This window comes from Cyanistes caeruleus, chromosome 14 (assembly GCF_971803275.1).
Source record: "Cyanistes caeruleus chromosome 14, bCyaCae1.hap1.1, whole genome shotgun sequence".
Lineage (NCBI taxonomy): Eukaryota > Metazoa > Chordata > Aves > Passeriformes > Paridae > Cyanistes > Cyanistes caeruleus.
In genome coordinates this window covers 7067066-7089546 of record NC_141714.1, presented here as the reverse complement: position 1 = coordinate 7089546, position 22481 = coordinate 7067066, and the positions used below count along the sequence as shown (strand labels likewise).

The window sequence follows — 22481 nt, the reverse complement described above, 5'->3', positions numbered from 1 at the left end:
AGGCAGGAAGTAATTCTATTTCCCCCTCCTCTTTTTTTCAACCTTTGTAGACATAATGCAGGATAGTTTCAGTAAAGCACTGCCTGCAGTAAAAGCATGTGATGATCTTGCAATCCAAACTAAAGTGCGATAATTACTCTGCATTAATAGAGAAGGGGATACACAGAGAAATAAACGACCCTCACCCCGCAAAGAAGTGCAGCTGCTTTCTAATTTATCAGCAGTCAATTCATTACCTTATGTACTTTCAGAGAAGGGGTTTTTATTTGCACCTGTATGTCTCAATAAAGTGCAGCTAGTTTCATGACTATTAAAAGCAGTTAAGGCTTCCTCTTTTCACTGGAACAGGTGGCATGCACAGGGCAGAAAACCACTCAACTACTTTTATCCCAGCTGCATCAAAACCAACCCTGAGGTATCACTCCAGCCCCATTCTCAGTGACATTACAGAGTCCTAAGACACTGCTCAAGTCTCGTGATACATTTGCCTTTAGCTGGATTGGTAGGAGATTGCTTTTTGAGTGTTTTGGGAAGACGAACATTACCTAGCAAAAACAAATACAGGAGTCAGTCCCCAGAAGCATTACTGAGATGACAGTGGGCATCAAGTACAGGAATAAGGGATACCCAAACTTCCTTCTGGAAGTGGCCAGACCTGAGCACAGAGAAAGAACCTTGTTCTGCCAGGGCACTTGATTGGCAGAGGACACCAGTTTCCAGAGCTGTTTGCTTTGGCCATGAACATGTGTAAGGAGAAGGGGGAAAAAGAATTAAAACATCTTACAAAGTAATGAAATGTAGCTGTGATACAATAAAAGCTGATTGGTCTTGAAGAGTGTGACAGCTCTCCTGACAATTAAAATGAAGAGGTTGTGTGCACTAATGGCAATGTCTAATTATGGTACACATAAAATATAGTATAAATATTCCAGCATTCCCAAAAATGTCTGTGACATTTGTTGCTAAGATGTTTGCCTCTTCCATGTCCATTTCCATGTTTCCACTTACAATACTAAGCACTTAACCAGGAAATTCCCTCCTCCCAAGTAAAAGAAGAACATTTTAATACTGATACAGTTTTGCTTGGACATATGAAAGCTATCTGAAAGGTCTTCATGTATAATCTTCACAACTACAAGGCCCTAAAGGGTCTCTAAGCCAGGTGTATACTCCAGTGTCCATTTTGCAAACATGTAGAGGGAAACAGAGAGAGATCATCTGCCCAAAAGGTTCCACCCGAATCTGGGCACCCTTTAACTGGAACTCTACATCTACCCTACACCCATCACCACTGGTTGGTGCTGCTATGTATTTTCCAGCATTTACTTCTGTAATAATGTTGGGAGACAAACAGGCCACACTACTCTGTGCCATGCAAATACGACAAATGGCTACAGAGGGATTTCACTGCAGTACAAAAACTGCCCTCACATAAAGTTCATAGGATGGGAGAAAGGCTGAAGATATCCTGAAAAGTTTAAGGTTTTTTTTGTTTTAGGAGTAAAACTTGAGCATTTGAAGCCTCCCCAAAATTCAACAGTTAGATTATTTATTTTGAAGCATACCATCACTCGGAATACAGCAGTTAAGCAAACCAGCACCTGTCAAGTCTACTGAACTACTCTCTATTTAACCAGAATTTACATTTAGTTCAGTCAATTAATATAAGCCTTATCAGGTTCATGATAATTAGCGCACTTATTAAGAGAATTAACAGCAGTAGAAATGGTGTCAAAGAAGAGCTTTGTTGTTGTTCGGTTGTTACCACCAGAGACTCCTATCTGATCTCACCTAGTGATCTACTTGCTCTTGTACTGCCAAGGAGACCCACTTATTCTGCTCTTAAACCAGACAAATTACTGTGACAAGAAACAGGCTTAGGGTAGCTTCCATTCACAGATCACTTTAAGTACTTTACAGGTCATGTGCTATTAAACTACTTACTTTACCAATTTCTTTTGGCTTATCCAAGGCTAAACTGTTTTAATTGGAGGAGGAGAACTTTTTTATGTGTTTTGCTTTTCTTTCTTTTTTTTTTTTTTATTCCTCCCTTCCTGTTTTATTTTTACCATGAACAGTGGAGGGCTGTTGGACTAAAAAATAATTTTAATCAACAAGAAAAAAAAAAAATCAACTTTTGCTTTGCTTTGCTTCATATATATTGCTGAAGTGTACTTTAACATAGGCAGACTTCTTGAAACAAGTATCACTTGGAGCAATCAATATGACCAATTACCTTTCTGGTAATGTGTTTTAGTGACAGTCCTCTAATGGCATTAATGGACAGGTACAATTTAGACTCTTCACACAGAAATGCCCTTCTTGCCTGCCATTCCAGAACCTTAAGAATCTTAAAAAGAATTGTCAAATTCCATTGTTTATACACATAGACACTTTTTTGTTACTCTTGAGATGCAGGGTCATAAGGGTATAACTTACAGTGCAATGTAGTGTCTTAAGAAAACAGTAACTCACAGCATAATTTCTGGGTTTCTTCCCCCAACTTGAACTGATCATTTTCCTTTTCGCTTAAACTCGTAACCATGAAGCCACATCATTAGTCCAAATTATTTTGAGAATAAGGTTAAAAGTTAATATACTTTGATAAAATTAGCCACTGCTTTAACAATAAAGGGAGTATTGTGCTATCCTTCACTTATCATTGTTCTTAACTATTTGATATTAGATAAGACCTGGAGAAAAATGAAATCCATAAATTGCACTGTGAGGCATATTCTACAGGCAGGCAAGAGACTTTATAGAAGGTGAGACAGTGCTATAAACCAAAAGTCAAATCAGAAATTGCACCTTCATTTTAGATTTCTGTGCTTTTTAACATTCAAGATAGACTGCAAACATTAGTTTAACATTCTCTGTTTATGTAGGAGTACCTACAGAAGCAAAGACAATTTAATACAAGCCGAGTTGAACTGTAGTGAAGGTGTTTCCAGGCTATGTTTTTAAGAATATACTTGAAAGACTGGCAGAACAATCCAGTGCTTTGGTATTTTCAAAAATTCAAAACAATGAGATACTTAAGACTCTATTCACACACACACACACACACAAAAAAAAAAAAAAAAAAAAAATGGAGAGGAAAAATGGAGACTTAAATGTCTCTAAGTGGAATAAACATTTCCCATTTCAACTTCAGCATTTTACTACTGACATACAATGAAAAAAGTGCTTGTATATAACCCAGCCATGTCAGCAGCAAAATGAATCTCCAGGCTGTGCAATGATCTAAGAAAATCTGAATGGGCATATGGGAACAGCTCACTTTGCAAGACCTCCAAAACCAACCTACTGATAAACACCGGAGGGTGCCTGACTGCCTGAATACTCACATGCTTATTTGTTGTTATTCTTATTCATTACCGAGTCATTATTATTATTTAAGTGCCAACAATGCACTTGTGAACCAGAACAGATGCAAAATATCCTGTGCTAATGAGAAAATCAAAGCCTTTCTCATATTAGCAATTTCATGTTATAGAATCTCTTTATTTTTGCCAATAAAGCACAAAAGTAATTAATACAGCAATATTTTCTTATTGTTCATGAGTAAAGCAAGTAAAACTGCTCAGATTCTGCTTTGGCTGTCACCCCTACCAGCACAAAATACAATAAATACTATTGAAGAATTCCTATTAAGACAGCTGCCAAATAAAACACAACAAAAATCTCTCATAAAAAGCTGTTCTCTGTTTATTTAGAGATACAGTCAGTACTCCTCACTGAAAATGAACAGTGTGGAACTGCTCTTTCATATTTAAATACTTAAGCTGTGTCTTACTGGTGTAACCATCTCACAGGATAATTTTTTAACTGAAGACTGGAAGGTGACATTAGTCCTACTGAACTGTGGGTCTAATTTTGAATAACAATTAGAACAATACATAATCAGCACATGCTTTTCACCCCCAAAATTATGCTACTACATATGTGAGGAATCTGACAAATACTTTCATTTAAATAGCTGTGCACACAGAAAGCATCAGGTTGGACATTCTCTGATAGCAGAGATGGATGTGGGCTCCAGCCATGTCCAGCTCCAGGATCACACCTCCAGCAGTCAGGCCACATGTGAAGGAGGGTAGCTGGGGAAGGCTCCCTTCAAAGTCAACTTCCCCCTGTGCTGCTGGAGCTGTGTCTGCTTCTCATGACCTTCTCAAGGTCACAGATTCTAGAGCTGCTTCACTGTGTGTATGAAACCCTGTAGCAGAGGATACTTAAATTTAGCTGAGGAAGTTTCCATTTGGGTAAAGTGTCCCTTATCTTGCCCTCAGCAAACCAACCTGTGCACACTTCCCAGATCTGGCCCCAGAAATTCTCCACCTCAGCAAACATTACTGCCCTTTTGAGGACCATTCTGCATCATGGGAATGCATACAACCAAAATCACTTTCATGAGAAGTAAAAGGGTTTCCCCCTCAATTTCAGTAACAAATATGATTTAAGCACAAAATGACTCAGCCATGACTGCAGGGCTCAGCAGTGAGCACAGCGCTGCTGCAGAGACAATGGCCAGTACTGAGCAGAGCTGAGCCCTGCTGTCATTTCTCCTACAACAAAGCATGAAGAACAAAATGTGAATCCTAAAGTCTTGTTCCAGAAGCTCACTGGAGTCAGAGACAGGCCCAGTCCTGCACTGAGAGTCAAATGGGTATAGCTCTGTGTAAACCCTTTGGCAGAGCCCATCACAAGCCACCTGCCTGCCCCAGTGCTCCGCTGCGTCTGCAACCAAAGCTTGCAGGAGGATCCCTGACCTAGAGAGGAGCCTGACCACACATTTTATATCAAAACACTCCTACCAAATCAATGTATGTGGGCAAAGCAGACAAGATTTAAATGCCAGAGCAAGTTAAACTAAAACATGTATCAACGAATGAAAATGTGAATGAAGAAGTTTTGTCCTCAGCAAGTCTTTGGAAGGGGGAACTGAGATCCTCAGAACATGCCTTGAGTAAAAAGACAACTGAAAGAGCTGGATAGTACCTTCTGTTCAACATCAGAATCTAAGACAATCTCATCTTCAGAAGACCAAATCTGTCCCTAAAAACTGAATAGGAGTAAATAAAAATTGCAAGATCCTTACATACAAATAAGAAAAACATCTATGAAAAGATCTACTGATACTACTTTTTGAAGGTCTATGTGGAAACAACTGCTAGTTGTAACAGCAGCATTCTGTCAGTGACACACATTTCAACAAAAGGAATAAAATACACAAACAATAAATCAACCCCCCAGCAAGAGTGGATAAAAAATGCCTAGATTTATAACTTTCCGTTAAATACTAACTTAATAAAATCAACCATGCATCTGAACTAGAATAGTGTTTTTAAAACCAGTGGAAGTGTGATAGATGAATGACAGTTGGTCACAAGTGACAATTCACATTTAAGTCCAGAGGAATGCCTTGCCTTCAAGTCCTCTTAAATCAGCCTTAAGTCAACACCTGCTCATCGTTAAGCATACACTCCTTGCACAAAGTGAAGGGCTGGGTGTGCTCAAGTACCTGCTGAATTCTGCACCACACATGCAGACACATAAACACACACACACACAAAGAGGCCATGCTGCTACAAGCCATCACTTTCCGATTTTTGACAGTCACCCTTTGCCCACATCCCCATTTGTTCTTGGCCAGAACATACAGCCCCTGGTATTATCCCTCCAAAGCTGTGACACATTCGTAACCACATCTCTGAGAACATACTGACATTATAATATACAAACATGTATGGAAGGTATACACACTCAGACACACCAGGAGATAAAACAGACTGGGAGGAAACGAGGAACTTTATGTTACTGTCTTTTCTAATGAGATAGAAAGTGGCAGATGTAAAGATTTCATTCAACCAACAATCTCTTTTATGATATGAATAAACTACTAAAACAGATTTAATCCTTTATAAAATCAGATTATAAGAAGCAGACAAAATCACAACTTTATTCAATACGCCATCTTATCCAGTGTGACTAATGCATTATTTGTATGAAGTTAAAGTGATGCATTGGAAAGCTATGAAATAAATCAAATGTTCTACTTTATGTAATCTCAACAGACAGATCCCATTAGGATTCTACTGTGCATAGCTGTTGGTTAAAATCATTGACCAGTATCCTTATAAATTAATCAACTGAGGTAATGCTAGCTTGGCTGTCATCATTTGTTCCTAATCTACACTAAGAATTCACTTCAACTTTTCAAACCCTTTAGAATAGGTTTATCAATTCTCTCACCCTTGCTTCAGACATCAACCTAACTGTTAATTGTCTACAAAAGACGAGTACAATGGAACTGTATCTTTTATGTTCTTTTTCTTCCCACAGATATCAGAGCACATATTGACACTGTGTTATAATTAGTTAGAAAATATTAAATCTTAACCAAACATTCTAGTCTGCCTCAATTTTTTGCTGAGACCTTTTATCATTGAAGCAAAAATCATTACAAAATTAAAATAACACTGATCTGGTTGAAAGGCAGCTACCAGAATATTTTTGGTTATCGATACATGGGAGGAAAAAAAGCCTTCTAGATATCAGGCTATTTGTGGAGCTCTAATGTGTTTTCAAACACATGACTTCTGTGTTATGTCTGTGCATTTTATGCAGTTTCTAGTCATGTTTGTTAGATGTCTGTATGTCATGTACTGCAAGATTCATGAGCAGTCTACAACCAGGGAAATTCTCACACAACAGCTTGTCTTGGGTAATGGGGAAAGAAACAGCAATGTGAAGTGACAGGGAAGTGTATTATTCATTATCTTGATGAGGATAACACCTAGTCATGGTCTATGATCCAAACATGCTCAGTGTCCTGCTGATGGAGCTTACGATTCTAAATGAGTGCACAGGTATTTCCCTACACAAATACCAAAACTCTCTTTAATTATATTCCCTCATCTATGATCCATGGGCACACTTAAAAGCAGTCAGTTTGGTCAAGGGCTCTTTAAAGAGAAAAGGGAAGACTGAGCAGTAACAAAAACATTGCAATAGATTGCATAATATTTCTGGAGCTCTACTACAGAGTAGGTAAAGGTCATCTGTTCCCAAAATAAAATCTGAAAAAAAGGGAAGCTGTAGCTAAGTATGGTTTAGAGTTTACTAAATCAATGAAAAACTTCAACCAGCGGCAGTGGCCTCCAGCTCAGCCCTCTAGTGCAAACTTACTGGTCCACAGACAGCTATCAAAGCCACAAAGATAATGCTTCCAAGTATGTATGCCACTGATCATCTCCCCAGTTGCCTAAAAGTGACACATAGGATTTCATCAACATTCATTCCTTTCTTAAAAGGCACATTGCTAATTTCAAAACCAAATTCTACCAACATAGTCTATTAAAACACATATGTGAAAATACCTCCTACTTTTCAGGGACATAAAAATAAAGACCATTAATTGTTTTCCTGCCTGTTTTCCCTTGAACCTTGAAAGAAAGGACCTTAGAATAAAATTTTACCCTGTATTCTTTTTTTGTCCAATCACAAGGATGTACTTTTCCTTGTGCTTGCTCAATGCAACACAGTAATTTGTATCCCCAAGTGGTATAAATAGAAAATATGCTCAGTCTAATAACATATGAGAAGAAAATTCATGCCCAGGGTTAACCAACAAAGTAGCAGTGATCTGCTAGAAACAAAGGCAGTTGGCTCAAAGAGCAACAATGCTTCTGAAAAACTGTGGATGTACTATTCAGTGAACCATCCAAGAGATGATGTTTACTTAAGCTACAGCTGCATATACAAAGCTTTGCTATAAGATCTGGTAAATGACAAGTCTTCTGGTGTAACAAGATGGTTCTGTCTCCAAAAGGTCCATGGCCTTCACTGTTCAGCTATACTAGCAGGGAAAATTACATGAAGTATACACATTGTAAATAAATTCTGCCTTTCAGAAGAGTTCTCTGCTTTGATTATCTTCTCATGCACACATGCTCTGCCCAAATCCCACAATTCCTCTTTATAGGCTTGCCTTCCCCCTACTAATATATCTGCCTAGGTTTCTGTCTTCCTCTATCACAGTGAACATTCATAACATTAAGGGACTTAACCTCATCACACCCCCACAAAATGGGAAAATATACCCATCAGACTTGGCAAGCAGTGAAGTGGAACTCAGCTGCATTCCTGACCAACAAAGAGTCCTTCTGCAAGTCATTTCTCTCTTCCCATTTCCCACTATATAAGGAGGGGTGATGACAATGACTTCCCCGAAAGTCTACCAGTAAAAATTAGAGATGCTACACTTATCACTTCACAAAAGGAGGTAAAGAAGAGGCATAAATCAATATTGGTTGAAGGGTCTGTGGCTAGAAAAATCCTCACGTTTTTCTAAAGATGTGTCTGATATCTGTCTGATATCATCCAACACAAGGATCTCTGTGCATCAGCTATGCCACAGACAATCAACACCATTTGCTTTTCTTGTATGTAACACTGTACAAGCAAGCCAGTGAAGGACTATATAGCTAGAATGAAGTTCAGAGTAGAGAAAATGTCAAGAGCAGTTCCCAGCTGACACCCAGTAAGATGAAATGTGAGCAGAAAGACCAGATAAAGTTAACTACATAGCTGGCCTTTATCTCTCATGCTTTGCAACTGAACAAAAATTAAAATAAAAAAAATTAAAAAAAGGCAAATCACCACAAAAGTAAATACCATTCCCTCACTTCGAAAGATACCAAGTGACTTTCCAAAGGCAGTAACTAGCCACAGTACCAGTGAGAGAAACCATATTCTGTTTCTAAGAATATATATTCACCTTAATTTCATAAACTTAAAAATTACAACCCTTTCAAGCATTACTAAAAAAAAGCAATGCAACTTAGTTCCTTCACCAAGCAACCACTAGCCTTCAGACACTGGCCAATGCCTCAATTCCTTCACCTACCCCTCTTCAAAGGCTTGGTGAAGACAAATGGGCTTTCCAATGTGCAACCAAGCAGAAAGCCATGAAAATCAAAGGGCTGCTTTTTGAGTAAATATGAGCTCCAAAGCCATTGTCCTCTCCCATGGAGGAGATCTATGAAAATGCTTACTATAGCATATGCACAGTATTCTTTACAGCTCTGCCTCCCTGCTGACCACCAGCCCCAGGGCTCAGTCCACTTCCCATGACAATTGGCTTCACCACACCCACTGACTTGTATTGGAACTCTTTCAGGGACCCTAACTAACGAGTTTTTAAACACTTGTAGACAGAGAAGATAATTCTTCATCATTATTCTTCATAGGAAACACCAGGAAGAATGTCACTCCATTGTTCTACAGGAAAGAAACTGGAAGAAAAATCACCCCCACATTCAAAAGAGCAGCCCAAAGTTTTCATATGTGAACTGGCTGCCTCCCAAGCTATTGGCGGGGGGGTCTCACCTGAGAGTTCAGGACAGGCACCTAAAGCATGTGCAGCCTTCTGAAAACATGTCTTACTCTGCTATCTCTGCAGACAAAGAGGTCCATAACCAACAGACATATAATGTTCCAAGACAGTATTCTCAAATACAAGTGTGGCTACTGACAGCAGCATAGAAACAGACTCATCTAAACACCGTGTTATGGCAAGATCTCTGTTTCCCTCATGACATAAGACTGAAATAAATGGGAACTGGAGACCTTAATGATAGTTTATATTTAAAGCTTTGCATTTGCTTTTTCTACTGACAGTTGTATGCTCTTTTCCCTCACAAGAGAAATCTTGACCTAAACCAGTAATAAAGGACAAAAAAAAGAATAAGTAGACTTACATAACATACTGTTGCCCTCAGACATAAAAACATTTAAATAAAAAATATTCCATTATGAAGCCACCTTCTCAGCACAGATCATAAGCCACCAAGGACTGCTCTGCTTTTATCCAGTGTCACTTTCAGGTGTCTGTCACTTTGCAGGATGTACATACTATCACCTATCAAATGAGCCTACACTTGGATGTCCAAGAAAATTTTTGAGCTACAATTGAATCCTGCCAACAGTCCATGTAAATAAAGTGCCAAATGGAAAAAGCACTAGTCTCAGTAGTAAGTTTTCTGCAGGTTTGCACCCCAGGCACTGGCAATGTAGAGCTACAGAATTTACTCATTCCACAACATCATGTACACCCACAGCATACAAAAATAGCTATTATAATACTTGTCAAAAGAACAACTCAGTGATTTTTAACTTGGTGCTCTATCTCGTTTTCTTCTTTGCTGGTTGTTAATACCCCACCCCTATAACTACATATAATTATGAGTGGGCTATTCATGTATTACTATAACTGGTAGCACCATGCTGCATGTGAGTCAGGATTCTGAACTGCTGACTACAGCTTCTCACTAAACAAGTCTTACACACCACACATAGTAAATGGCATTCCCTATTCTCTGCTCCACCTACAAGGAAAATCAGCTTCCAGTTGTGGAATCATCTCCCACTCTCCTTAAAACTCACCATTCCAAATCACATGAAATAAGGACTCAGTGATCATCTCCAGTAAAAAGACACAGATCAACAACAGATCAACAGCTGAGGTCACAAGGAAAAAAATTTGCCAAGTGAGAGTTTTCGTCTCTCAGTGGCTTGATTTGAATACATTCATAAAATGTTATTAAAACATGACATGCAGTTTTACTGAAGAAACTACTGACTAGGCCTTTGCTTAAAAGTCACCATTTGTGCTGTTGATCTGCTATGTACAAGTTGAGAAATAGCCTCTTCATGATAAAACAGCTTGTAACAGCTGGGAAGTTAACTGCAGGAAGTTTTGGGTTATTCCCTTACCTCAGCTCTCTTGCTCTACATTACTTTTTCAGTGCTATGAGCCCAACCTTGTAAACCCATCAAACTGATTACACTCAATAGCAGTCCTATTGAAATTTAGAAGCAATATACAATTTTTATAAAGTTTCTTCAAGACTGGACTCCAGTATAGTGTGTTTGAAAACAAGCCCTCGAGCTCATTCTCCCACAATTTCCTCACAAACAAAGATTTAACATCATATGCCCTTTGTGAGAATCTTTGGTCAAACAACTGTTTCATTAGAAGTTATTCAAGACAGAGCTTAAAAGCTACTGACACACACACTGCCATCCTTCCTCTAATTTTTTTAAACCTCTACAGTTGTCCATTAGTCAGGAGTAATGTACCTTCTGACCTCTGACCAAGGCTACTAGAACAATTTAAATAAATATTTTGGTTACAAAGCATCAACACAGAACATTCAGTAACGTTTAAAGGATGAAAGAGTTGTCTTTTAGAGTCACTGGTGTGACTTCCTGACCATGTTATATTATGGAAGGTGATACTAACTTGACATCCTACTTGATTTGCTTTCTTTCTCAATGCTTAAGGAAGAATTTGCAACATTGCAAAACCAAGAATTGTGGCACATTTTCAGTTTTCAGTGCTAATAGATGTTTGATGGCTTTAGAAAATCCATACTGTTAACTGCAATCAAGAGAAAAGATTCAAGCTTTCCCCTCCATTTTTCTATTCTTTCTGTAAAAGAAAGGCAGTAAATTTGAATTGGACAGGTTCAGAATTGGGCTCTGAGGAGTTTTTCCACATGCATAGCATTAGGCATGCGCACAGTGCCTTGCTGATCCTTGTCATTAGAGAGTTGCTCTACGTTTAAAGAAGTCTGCCTTTTGGCCAAAATGGGCAAATCAAGGACCCTTTCAAGTCAGCTGGGAGCACCTTCACTGACATCACTGGCATTGACTCAGGCAGATGCTGGAGGAGGTAATTTCTCCAAGGTTCTTTATGGTATTTATTGACTATATACATTTAACAAACATTCAGGAACCAAATCCTTCAAGTCCTTGACACAAAAATAATTTCATTACCTCAAACTAAAGGCACAGGGAAAATACAGGATAGGGTCTATCTGTTTAGATGCTTATTCTAAACACTTCATGGACTAAGGTATAAAATGCTTTCTACAATCCTTCTACGTTTTTTTTTTAAATGGGATTTAATATTTGCGTTCTTTCTGGCTGCCCAGTTATTTGTGAAATCATGTAAAGCTACTGTAGATTGCAGGGAAATGAATGAGTACTGTACAGTCAAAAATAACATCAGCTTTTATTACCAAATACATCAAAAACTGGGGCTTAGCCATTAGTACAACACATCAAGCATTTTGGGAGTGATCAAAGACACAGTTTGGTGAAACTTAACTTGAAATCAGAGTTGTTTTAATAGGACCTCTTGTGTGCTTAAAACTACATACCTGTCTATGGGCCCTGCTTAATTAAGGCCCACGTTTTTTCTAAGTTTAGCACAAATTTTATCCCATATTGAGCATTTTTCTTTACCTAGATAAAAACAGAATCTGGGCCTCATAACACAGAAAGCATCACAACACTCTTTCCACAATACTGGAGCATATTGTCTCAGTCCTAAGAAGCATAAAAAGACCAGCAGTGTCTATCCGTCTTTTCAAAGACCATTTAGTATATTTAAGTTAATACTTTACAGAATGTCGCATTTTCCACTCTAAATTATCTAGAAAATTCCAGGTTGCAGAAGTACTCTTGTCAGACAAAAGGAGTAATTTTGCTTTACTGAAGGACCTGCATCATAGTATCATCTTTTACTAAAAAAGATAACCCCAAACAATATAATTGGCATTCATGACGAACTGCTTAAATGCTCCTAAGTTCTGTCTGGCCTCAGAATAGCTGAACATTACCTAATGTATCTGCTCTCCATCCCAATTTTTATATTTTAAAAGTAATTAAATTCTTGAATGAATCATTAGGAAAACAACTCAAATGCTGTTAAACTGATTGTAATTTTGCCTCACAGGATAGATGTGAGCTTAATGTTTGCAAACAGCCAAATTCTTTTAAGATTTACACTCCATGGAGTTCAGTATCAGCCGGGGAAGAATTACTAAATCAGGACGTACTTCAAGTACAGGTTTTGGCCCAAGACTATTTTTGGTCTTCTTCAGCTGTTTGTTTTGACAGGATCTAATCCCCCTCACACACCCACCAGCAGCCACACAATCTATCCATTTACACTTTCAGAGCAAATTGAAAATTAAACATTCTCAAATAATTACTTGTGGATATCTGTAATACAAATCCAAAAAGTAACTGCAATTCAACTGTAACATTTCTTAGGGAGAAGAAAGGGACAGGGATAAAAATCTTACAGAAATCCATTCAAAATGGAACTTTTTCCTACACTAAAGCTCTCACCATCACCCCATAAAATATTTAAATTTAAAAAAAAATTAAAACTAACTCCCAAAGAGCTTATCCACTCTCTTTCCCAAATTCCCATCAGAAACACAACAGTTTCCATGCTCAGAAGACTTTTCATTTACTGGGTTATCACAAACCCTGCTAAAAGAACAGTAACTGAGAAGGTCTTCTGCAGGGCACAAGGTAAAGAGGGAAGCAGGAAGGTGGGTGAAGAGGGGGAAATAGCAAGGGCTGGAACTGAAACAGTTCACCTTTGTCTGGAGAGCAGGATCACCCCCTCCAGGTTGAGGACTATGATGAAAGAGTGTGCTGCTGTGGCATGCAGTGTGTTTCTACATTCACACAGGAGAGGAACCTGGCCCACAGATGGCCTGTTCTCAGCTTTGTCAGCCACAAACAGACCTTTGAACTTTCTATTTATGTAACAGTTTAGTGAGTTTAAGCCTCTTCCTGTATAACTGGCAGTTTGCTGGTTTTGCTGTAATTAGGCTACTTGTGATACATAATATAAAATAGGAAAAAAACAAGTCTTCCTCCTTGCAACCACACAGCTAAGACAACACTATTACCTGCTCATCTTATTCTACCTCATCAGATTTTGATTTACATACCTCAATATGAATTTTTCTGCTAAGTATTTTCTCAACTTCCACTTTTATAAAGATTGGAGGACTTAAAAATATTAATACCTACAATATAGAACATAAATGCCTTTGTTTGCGCTAGTGAGGAGTATATATTCTGGGGTGGTTGGGTCTTGGTTGAGTTTTGTTGTTTCCTAGCTGCTGATTAATGACACCACTTTACACTGTAAGCAGGTTCAAATCTAGCCACGTGGTCCCAGGCCACAGCAAGATTTCATTTACTTGGTTACCACAGACAAGCATGGAAAGTGATTTAAAAGATGAAATTTGATTTTTAACAGCAAGTGGTCCCCTTGGTGCACACAGGCATTCAAGCTTTTCATTATATCCATCTCCCTTCCTTTCTCCCTCATAGAATGGCTCATATTAAACGCAAGCCCAGGTGAGCACTTCCTATTCATCCAGGAATCATAGCAGATTTCAGCTTTGGCCCTTTCATCTCATCCTGAGTTTACATTTATTTAAATTGTTTTGGGTATTTTTAAGTTTTTTAAGTCTGGCAAAACATCCACAAGGGTATTCGTGGCCAGATTTTACACATTTTACCCCAGTGTTAACAAAAACCCCCACACCAACTCTCAGCTACCTTCCTAATCATATTCTCAATGAAGGGTCAGTGAAACACCTCATTCTTGTACTACTCCAACCTCTCCTAATATAGGAAACTAAAAGGGCTGATTCTGTAGTTTGTATCATCAAGACAAAGCTCCCTCTAATAATTTGGAAGGCCAGGTGAAAATTTCAGCAAGTGTAGTGCTACTGCATGCTGTAACAATCACAGCTCTTGACAAAATATGTTTCAAGAAGTGACATAAAAATGTACCTCCATTGGAGGTGGAGAGAAATTAACTGTATTGTTCCCATCAATGAGTAACTTTCACAAAGTCATTTCCTGGTATAAAGGCAAGGCAGAGAAAGTTTACCTTTACATCTTTTCATCAGATTAAAAAAAAAATTCTGCTCAAGCTATAAATATGTTTTTAATATATTTCTCAGGCTAACAATGTTTCTGTTGTACTTCGCATACAGATAATAAAAACACCCACACACACAGTAGGCCTGAGCTTGCCTTCTTAGTGATTGCAGCACAGATTAGGAGAAGTTTTGGGTTTGCAAGGAATGCAGAAGAGGGTCCCTAATTGCCTTATAAATGCTTGTGAAACATGTTTTACAAAGGCCAGCTCACAGGCAAAAGGAGGGCAACTTCAAAATAATAAGCAACAATTCACACATCACGTTATATGTACTTATTTGCAAATGTTACAAAGCGACCACACCATATTGGATACACAGACAAAATTAATAAATCTTGATGGATGCGTATGCATATTCCTGGGTGTGTAGAGATGATGTATGTATAACATATTACATACATACACATGTTCGTTGACAGAGGAGCTAAATTTAATTCTCTCTCAGCTACGCAACTACTTGTCAGAGACAAGAATATTTACGTGTATAATAAAATACATGTCATATTTGTGTAGACATGCAGATTATGTACCCACATATTATATATACACTTAAATATACTTATTGGATTATTAAAAGCTAAATGCAACTTAATCTTTGCAGTGAGTGTGTGTGAACGCCTGTGTCACATAGAGAGTTTGAGCAGATATCAAACTGTTTGAAAAAATAAAAAAATGTTCTCTCCTCATGAACCCTAAAAACAATACATTTCATGGTACAAAAACCAGCAAATAGAATTTTAGAATGAGGGACAATATGTTCATATTTTATGGAAAAACCGAGGCACAAGAGTTCCCTTCTTTCTGATGCACATCTCTAAATCCACATAAAACCGTAGTCAAATGAAAGTTCCTAAGCAAACACTAAAACTCAATACCTGTAAATACCTAGTATTTGAACTACACCCACATATTGGGTTGTAATTCTTCTTAAATTAATTATTAAATTAATGTTGCCCACATTATAAATTAGGCAAATTGTATGCAAATATTATTTGAGTGGTAATACGGTGGTTATCAGTTGTCTGCAAAATAAATTAGTGTAGCAGAGTAAAGATAGTGTAGTAGAAGCATAATATTTAATTGAACACTAATTTTATTGTGATTATTATTTTTAAATAACAACAGCATGATTATTAAAAAGATGTAACACAATGGATTATGCAGAGCTGATAAAACATGCACATGACCCAAAACGCCTGCTCACAGATTAATATTGATACAGTGTAATTTATGGTTGCGAGGATTTACTTCCAATTGCTGTAAAATGGAACGTGACAGCTATTTGGTTCCGATTACCATGGATTTGCAAGAATAGCTGTTAGACCATGTTTGGCAAAATAATAGTTATTAACAAGATATATTACCTTTTTCCTAGGCATTCCTTTATATTATCAACAAAGTAAAGTAAACCTTCTGCAAAACACGAGGTCCAAATGCACATATATACACACATATAATCTATATGGCATTTAGAGATTAGGATCACAAAATACAGTATTTTAGTCTCTTTCTTCATTAGCAAACTGCACTCCAGCCTAAAAGCTGTAACAAAGCAGTACCCAACCCCTGAATTTCCCCATGCATAGTTAAAGAATTATATTTGCGAAATTTAAAAGTAAAGAAAGAGCAAATAAAACCAGCCAAAGAATAAGCATAATCCCATTAACCAGCCAGGGAAGTGACTAAATACCTACCAAAATTCTAACTTTGCAAGCTACTTGTCACCCATCAAAAATTCCTTAACAATCACTTTGATAACAAGCTTACAATGCACTTAAACAGATGCACCGACCTTTTTAAGGTGTGCACCTATTTACAGAACAATATAAACCTAAAATTCCACTCCTAAAATAAATGGAAAGCAAGAAAAGAAAAATAAGGCAAAGACGGGCAGGAAAAAAAAGATACATGTTACAACATCACGGCTACTGAGCTTCCCACTTCTAAAACTAACTTCAATAATGCTTCATCTAGAATAGGAAACCAGTAAAACCAGCAACAGAAGCCCCTACACCGATCAGGGCTATAGCCGAACTGTGCCACACAGCGAAACTACAGTTGCGGTTCTCCCCGTGAAAGGAACATTGTCAGTGACAGCAGTAAACACAACATTAGCAGAGCCGCGATCCCGGGGAACATCGCCGCCCCTGCTCGGGAGGGGGCTGCCACCGCTGATGGCAGCAGGCACCCGGCACCTCTCGGCGCTGCCCTGCGGACCAACTTCGCCCCCCGCCGCCGCGCTCCGAGCGCTGCTCCCCAGCCGGGGCCAGCGGCGCGGGCGCGGAGCGCGGCTGGAGCCGGCCGGCACCGGCTGCCCCGGCCGGCCCCGCTCCCCGCTGGCACCGGGTGCTTCGCCCCTCAACAAAGGCTACGGCACCGAGGGAGCGAGCAGGGAAGGGTAGGAAAGAGGCAGCTGGAAGAAGGAGAGGGGTGGAGAGACGGGGAGGGGAGGTGGTGCGCGGGGAGGGGGGGGGAGGGCGGGGGGGGCTGGTGAGAAACCAAAACCAAAAAAAATAAAAAAATAAAAAAAACCCGCCACCCGAAAAAACCTACCACTGCTGCTCTAAGTCCCAGTCCCTGAAAAAGTCGAATAGGTCCATAACGATGTGGCGGGGAGACTCAGAGAAGTGATGTCCCCTCCTCGCCCCGCAGAGCCGAGCCGAGCCGAGCCGGCGCGGCTATCGCTGCCCGGCCCGCATGGGCAGCGGCGCCGCGGGGAGCGGCGGCCGCCGCGGGGCCGCGCGGAGCCGCCCGGGGTGGCGGAGCGCCGCCGCCGCCGCCAGCAGCGCGGCGCGGCTGTGCCCGGCTGGGAGAGGCAGCACAGCGGCGGCGGCCCGGCGCACACACACACAGACGGGCGGGCAGGCTGCCTCGCACACCGCGAGGGGAGGAGCCGGGGCGGCCCGAAGCCGCGGCATGGAGCCGCCGCGGCAGCACCGCCGGGATCCGGCGGAGCCTCAAGTGCCCGCCGGGAGCGCGGGGAAGTTTAGCTGGAAGGAGGAACTGCAGGGACGCGGGGAGCGGCGCGGCTTCGCGCCTGTGAGAGACCTGGAGAGGCCTGGCCGGGGTCGGAGATGGGGAGAGAGAAGGGAGAATAGGGGAGAGAATAAAAAAAAAAAACCAAAACAACGAAAAAACGCACACACACAAAAAAAACCAGGCACCTATAATCCTATAATTTAATTGCCAAATCCAGCTCTTGCGTGTGGACAAACCTGTCTGCACGGACATGGCAAGGCCAGAGCTCCGGGTCAGCTGCACTGGGAGATGAAGGATGGCAGAGAAGGGTCAGAGTCAGACCCGGGCAGCGCGGGAGGGCTGGATGAAAAAGGCCGCGTAAGGTCTGGATCCAGGGGAGCATCCCGCTCTCCCGCTGGGATGGTGACCCTTTCCGCTCGCCCTGCACACCTGCAGACATGAGTCAGTACAGGGGCATCCCAGAGCCCCCTGCAAAGCCCACCCCACTCCCCCCACCAATCCCAGGGAGAAGACAAGCACAAGTCCCAGGCTGCCCATACACAGAAGTAGAAAGGGGCCCACTGCTCCCTCCATCCCCTAAATGAAATTATTCTCTACTCAGATTCACAGTTTTGTATCTGAATTGCCTTCTTAACAGTAACTGATATCTTATGACTTTTTACATCACTTTTGTATTTAGAATACTTCAAATATATATACCCACTGAGCAAACAAGTGCATACATTGGTTTTGCAAAGAGAAGACCAAAGCCATCCTCATTTTTACTCCAGTCTTCCATAAAACCAGTCACTCCGTGAACTTCCCTGCAAGTCTTGAGGACTTGGTGAAGTTTGAAATGACCCTTATTTTGGTAAGGTCCCATCTCCACAGCTGTGTCACAGCCGTAGGAGACTCAACACAGCTGGTCACAGCAGCCAGCTCTGCCACCACAGAAAAAGCTCCAATGAACCCTCAGGCAGATACATCTTTATGGTATTCCTGAGAATTAAGAAACAAATCTGAGATTATAAATTACATCACTAGCAGAGCAGATAATGTAATCCACAATTTTTTGCTTTCCTAAGGAGTACACAATAGTTTTATAAGCGCTATTGTGTTAAAATAGGAAAAGCTGTGGCACTGTTATCAGTGGAAGTCAAACATGACAGAGTTCATCTTATCTTGGGCTTCACTGCAAGATTCACATTTGCATCAAGTGTTTTGTGGCCCCCAAAGGGAGGGACCTTAGGCAAGGCTGCGCTGCTGACAGTCCACGCTCATGCCCAGCAAACCCCAAAGCACTGCTCCTCTCCCTGCCACAACAGGCAGGTGCACACAGCGTTTCCTTTCTAGCATCTCTGTTTTCACCACTGACTCAAACACACTACTCTGGCCCTCAAGCTTTAAAATATAATTAATTAGGCCACTCTCTTCACTGTTTCTTATTTTAGCATCATTGTTGGCTTTAAAGGCCCCATTCAAAATCATATTTTGTGGCCATGTACAGACCAATGGGAGGTGGAGTCACACTTTTGAAATATTTCTCCAGACACAGGTACAGAGAGGTTTTTTTAAATAAAATTGCCATTAGTAAAACTAAAAGCCTAGTCTGCCACTTAATCACTTGTATTCAATATCTTGCCTATTTTCAGTACATTGAACTTCAACCATTAAACTCAAAGAACTTGCTAAAAGCACTAAGACTTGCAAAAGGAGGCAGTTCTGTTTTCTGTTTTCGCAGAGGGTCTTTCAGCTACCATCTGGTCACCCCTGCACCAAAGCAGCCTGCAAGAGGCCAAAGGCTCTTACCCAACAGAAAGAAAAATCACTTCCCAGGTATAAGCACCTTCACTTTCTTAAAGCAAACTCTTTTCAATTCTTCAGAAACTAGCCAAAGATGCACAGAACAGATCCTGAAAAGGAACTCATTCCAGCAAAGGGGTAGGAGATCCTTCATCACCAAGCAAATCTCCTGTCCCCATGACATGCAATAGCAGAAGTAATCTCCTCAGAAGTTGCATGTTTGGCACCTGGAGCTCCCCAAGCACCCTGTGCCCTCAGGTCTGTAACAAAGTGTGTGAATGAAGCAGCTTTTTACAATCAGTTACAGTTTGGTTTTTTTTGTCAGTTTCAAACAGCTTTTTGCAGTCAGTTTCAAACCCCTAAGGATGCACCTGAGTGTCACCACTCTGGACACCCAGCCCACGCTCCACTGGAGCCCTGTGACACACACACATCTGTTACCCCCAGGGTGGAGGAACGGTGCTTTGCCCAGCCCTCTCCCCAGGGACAAAGCAGCCCTGCTGCCAGCAGCCACACTTGACTACAGGTGACCTGGACACTGAGCTGGCCTGCTCACTGAGATCTGGCCCACAGAAGCAAAGGGCTGAGGGGACGTGTCTGGGTGTAGCCATTCCCACAGTGCCCAGCTGCTGGCACAGGGATCCAGCACCTTCTACAAGGCCCCAGCTCAGGGGCAAGTGCGAGCATGAGGCTGTCCCAGCTCTGGCTCCACGTACAGTGAAGGGTTCATTTACCTCAACTGCCAGGAATAGAAAATTCAGCTGCCCTCAGCCTGACCTCTTTTACAGTTATAGTTATAGTGGAAAATAAAACTGTGGTTCCCAGCACCTGCAACAGCTCAGAATGGGGATAATAAGATCAGCAAGGCCTCCTGGCCCTGTGCACTGTGGCCCAGTCCTGCAGCCTGCAACAGAATGGACCCTCAGAACAGCTCAGCTCAGGCTCTGGTTTTGCCTATGAGGCTGCAGGTGGAAGCCTTGCTGCCATTCCATCAGCCTGGCCCTGCCCTCTGCCCTCTGCCCTCTGCCTGCTGCCCTGCTCCTGCTCCTGCTCCTGCCCCTGCCCCTGCCCCTGCCCCTGCCCCTGCCCCTGCCCCTGCCCCTGCCCCTGCCCCTGCCCCTGCCCCTGCCCCTGCCCTGCCTGCTCTGCAAGCCCAGAGCTGGCTTCCCAGCAAGATGCTCCTCGTGGGTGGCTTGGGTGGTTGTCGTCATTTAGGGTTAGAGGAGAAGGAGTCCTGCTGGAGTGTCTCTCTGATGAAGGCACAGATGCCTAGACCCCTCTGATAGCTGGTACGGCCGAGGCATGGGTGGACTCACAAGCTGAAAACACTTTGCAACTACTGCAGCTGCTAGGGTTGCACCAAAACAGTCAAACTTCCCCCCTCCTTCATCAGGTTCAGCAACAAACAATGGAGAAGAGAGTTTGAAACAGGGAAGGGACATCCTTTCTCTTTCAAGCCTACCTACATCCCTTGATAATCTCCTTACCCAAAGTACATTTGTAACCTGTATGCAAAGGAACATAAAAAGGCAATGAGGAAAATGTGAGCTAGTAACAAGGGCCTGTGTAGTACTTCAAAGGCCAGGGTGCAGCTGCCACCATCTGCCCCAATGTTCCTGAAGGAGGAGAGATAAGACTGTCCATGGTGGGTCGGATGAGACTGGCAGAGGCCAGCAGTCCACAGCCACAGAGGCAAAAGTTAACTGAACTGCACCCCTCGTGAGACAGCACAGAAACCTTTTTTCTGAGAACACTCCATTTTATCCAAAGAAAAGCTTATTTTCCCCCAAAACAAGAATAATGAAATCACAGTTTTCTATCCAGAAAATGTTAATGGAAAATTTGTGCCCAGCTATGAATACAGATTGGAGATATTTGGATTTCTGAGGAAAGGAAGGTCAAGTCATTTTCACAGTGTGAAAAATGAAGCTAACAGAGTTCATATTTCTCTGTGAAGCAATGATTGATTTTTCTTTCTGTGCCTCATTCATACAGCACTAAACATGTATAGAGAACAAACTTACACCTTAGATAAAGCACACAGATTACATTAATATATTGAAAATTAGGTTAATATTAGCATCTGTTTGAAGATAGGCACAAGAAAATTTAGCTCAACTCTGTGAGAACAGGCAGGCATTGGCATAAATCTTACGTATCCTAAAGCTGCTATACCACAAAAAAAATCACCATTGAGATGTGCATACATAAAGTCGGAACCCATCATGTTCTGCCTCTATGGCTAAATTTCCTCTTCAGAAGTACATAAGGATTTTAGTTACTGAAAGCCTGTTGTTACCCAATCTCAAGTGTGTATGTATAGGCAATCTTTCTTTTTCTACCATCTTAATTGTAATTACAACTCTGCACTGCCTGAGAAATTAATTTAACTGTTCACAACTATTCTTATTATTTGCTACTCCTATTTCATTAAACAAGATTAATTTAAAATAACCACTTCTAGAAATATATTGATAATGTATTTTTACTGTAAGAAAGGGTAATGTTTTCATGTCCTGTTGAATAATCCTTCCCACAGTAAGTTTCTCCAAACTCCTTTAGGAAACATGGCATTTTGGCATTTTTGTTATAGTGGATTTCATAATGGCAATGTGGACACTCTTAAATATCTCATGTAGGATGGGTCCACAGCCACCTGCCGGGACACGCTGAGTTTCACCACACTCTGGTCCCATAGGCCTCACAGTGGATATTATAAGGTCCCACAATGATTGGATGTGAATTGGCTATAGGGGTTTTCAACTCCCTCTTTTGGTATCTGTTTCTTCACCACATCACCAAAAGCCCCAGGGATGCCATTCAGGTGGTGAGAAAGTCCTCCTTGATACAGGCCACAAACTAATGCTTTCAAGAAATGCACATTGATAACTCA

The 22481-nt window shown here is 41.1% G+C and overlaps 1 protein-coding gene across 3 annotated transcripts in view; it reads right to left on the bottom strand.

Moving 5' to 3' along the window:
* AFF2 (ALF transcription elongation factor 2) overlaps window positions 1–17570 on the bottom strand; it is a 335651-nt gene extending 318081 nt beyond the window's left edge. For 2 of the 3 annotated variants that reach the window (XM_086850055.1, XM_086850056.1), the window contains exon 1: window positions 17381–17558. In XM_086850055.1, the coding sequence (XP_086706181.1) occupies window positions 17381–17427 (47 nt within the window). In that variant the 5' untranslated portion in view covers window positions 17428–17558. Of the gene's footprint in view, window positions 1–17380 lie in introns of all 3 variants that reach the window. The other variant, XM_086850057.1, reaches the window with a different exon arrangement.
* Between the last annotated feature and the right edge of the window lie 4911 nt (window positions 17571–22481).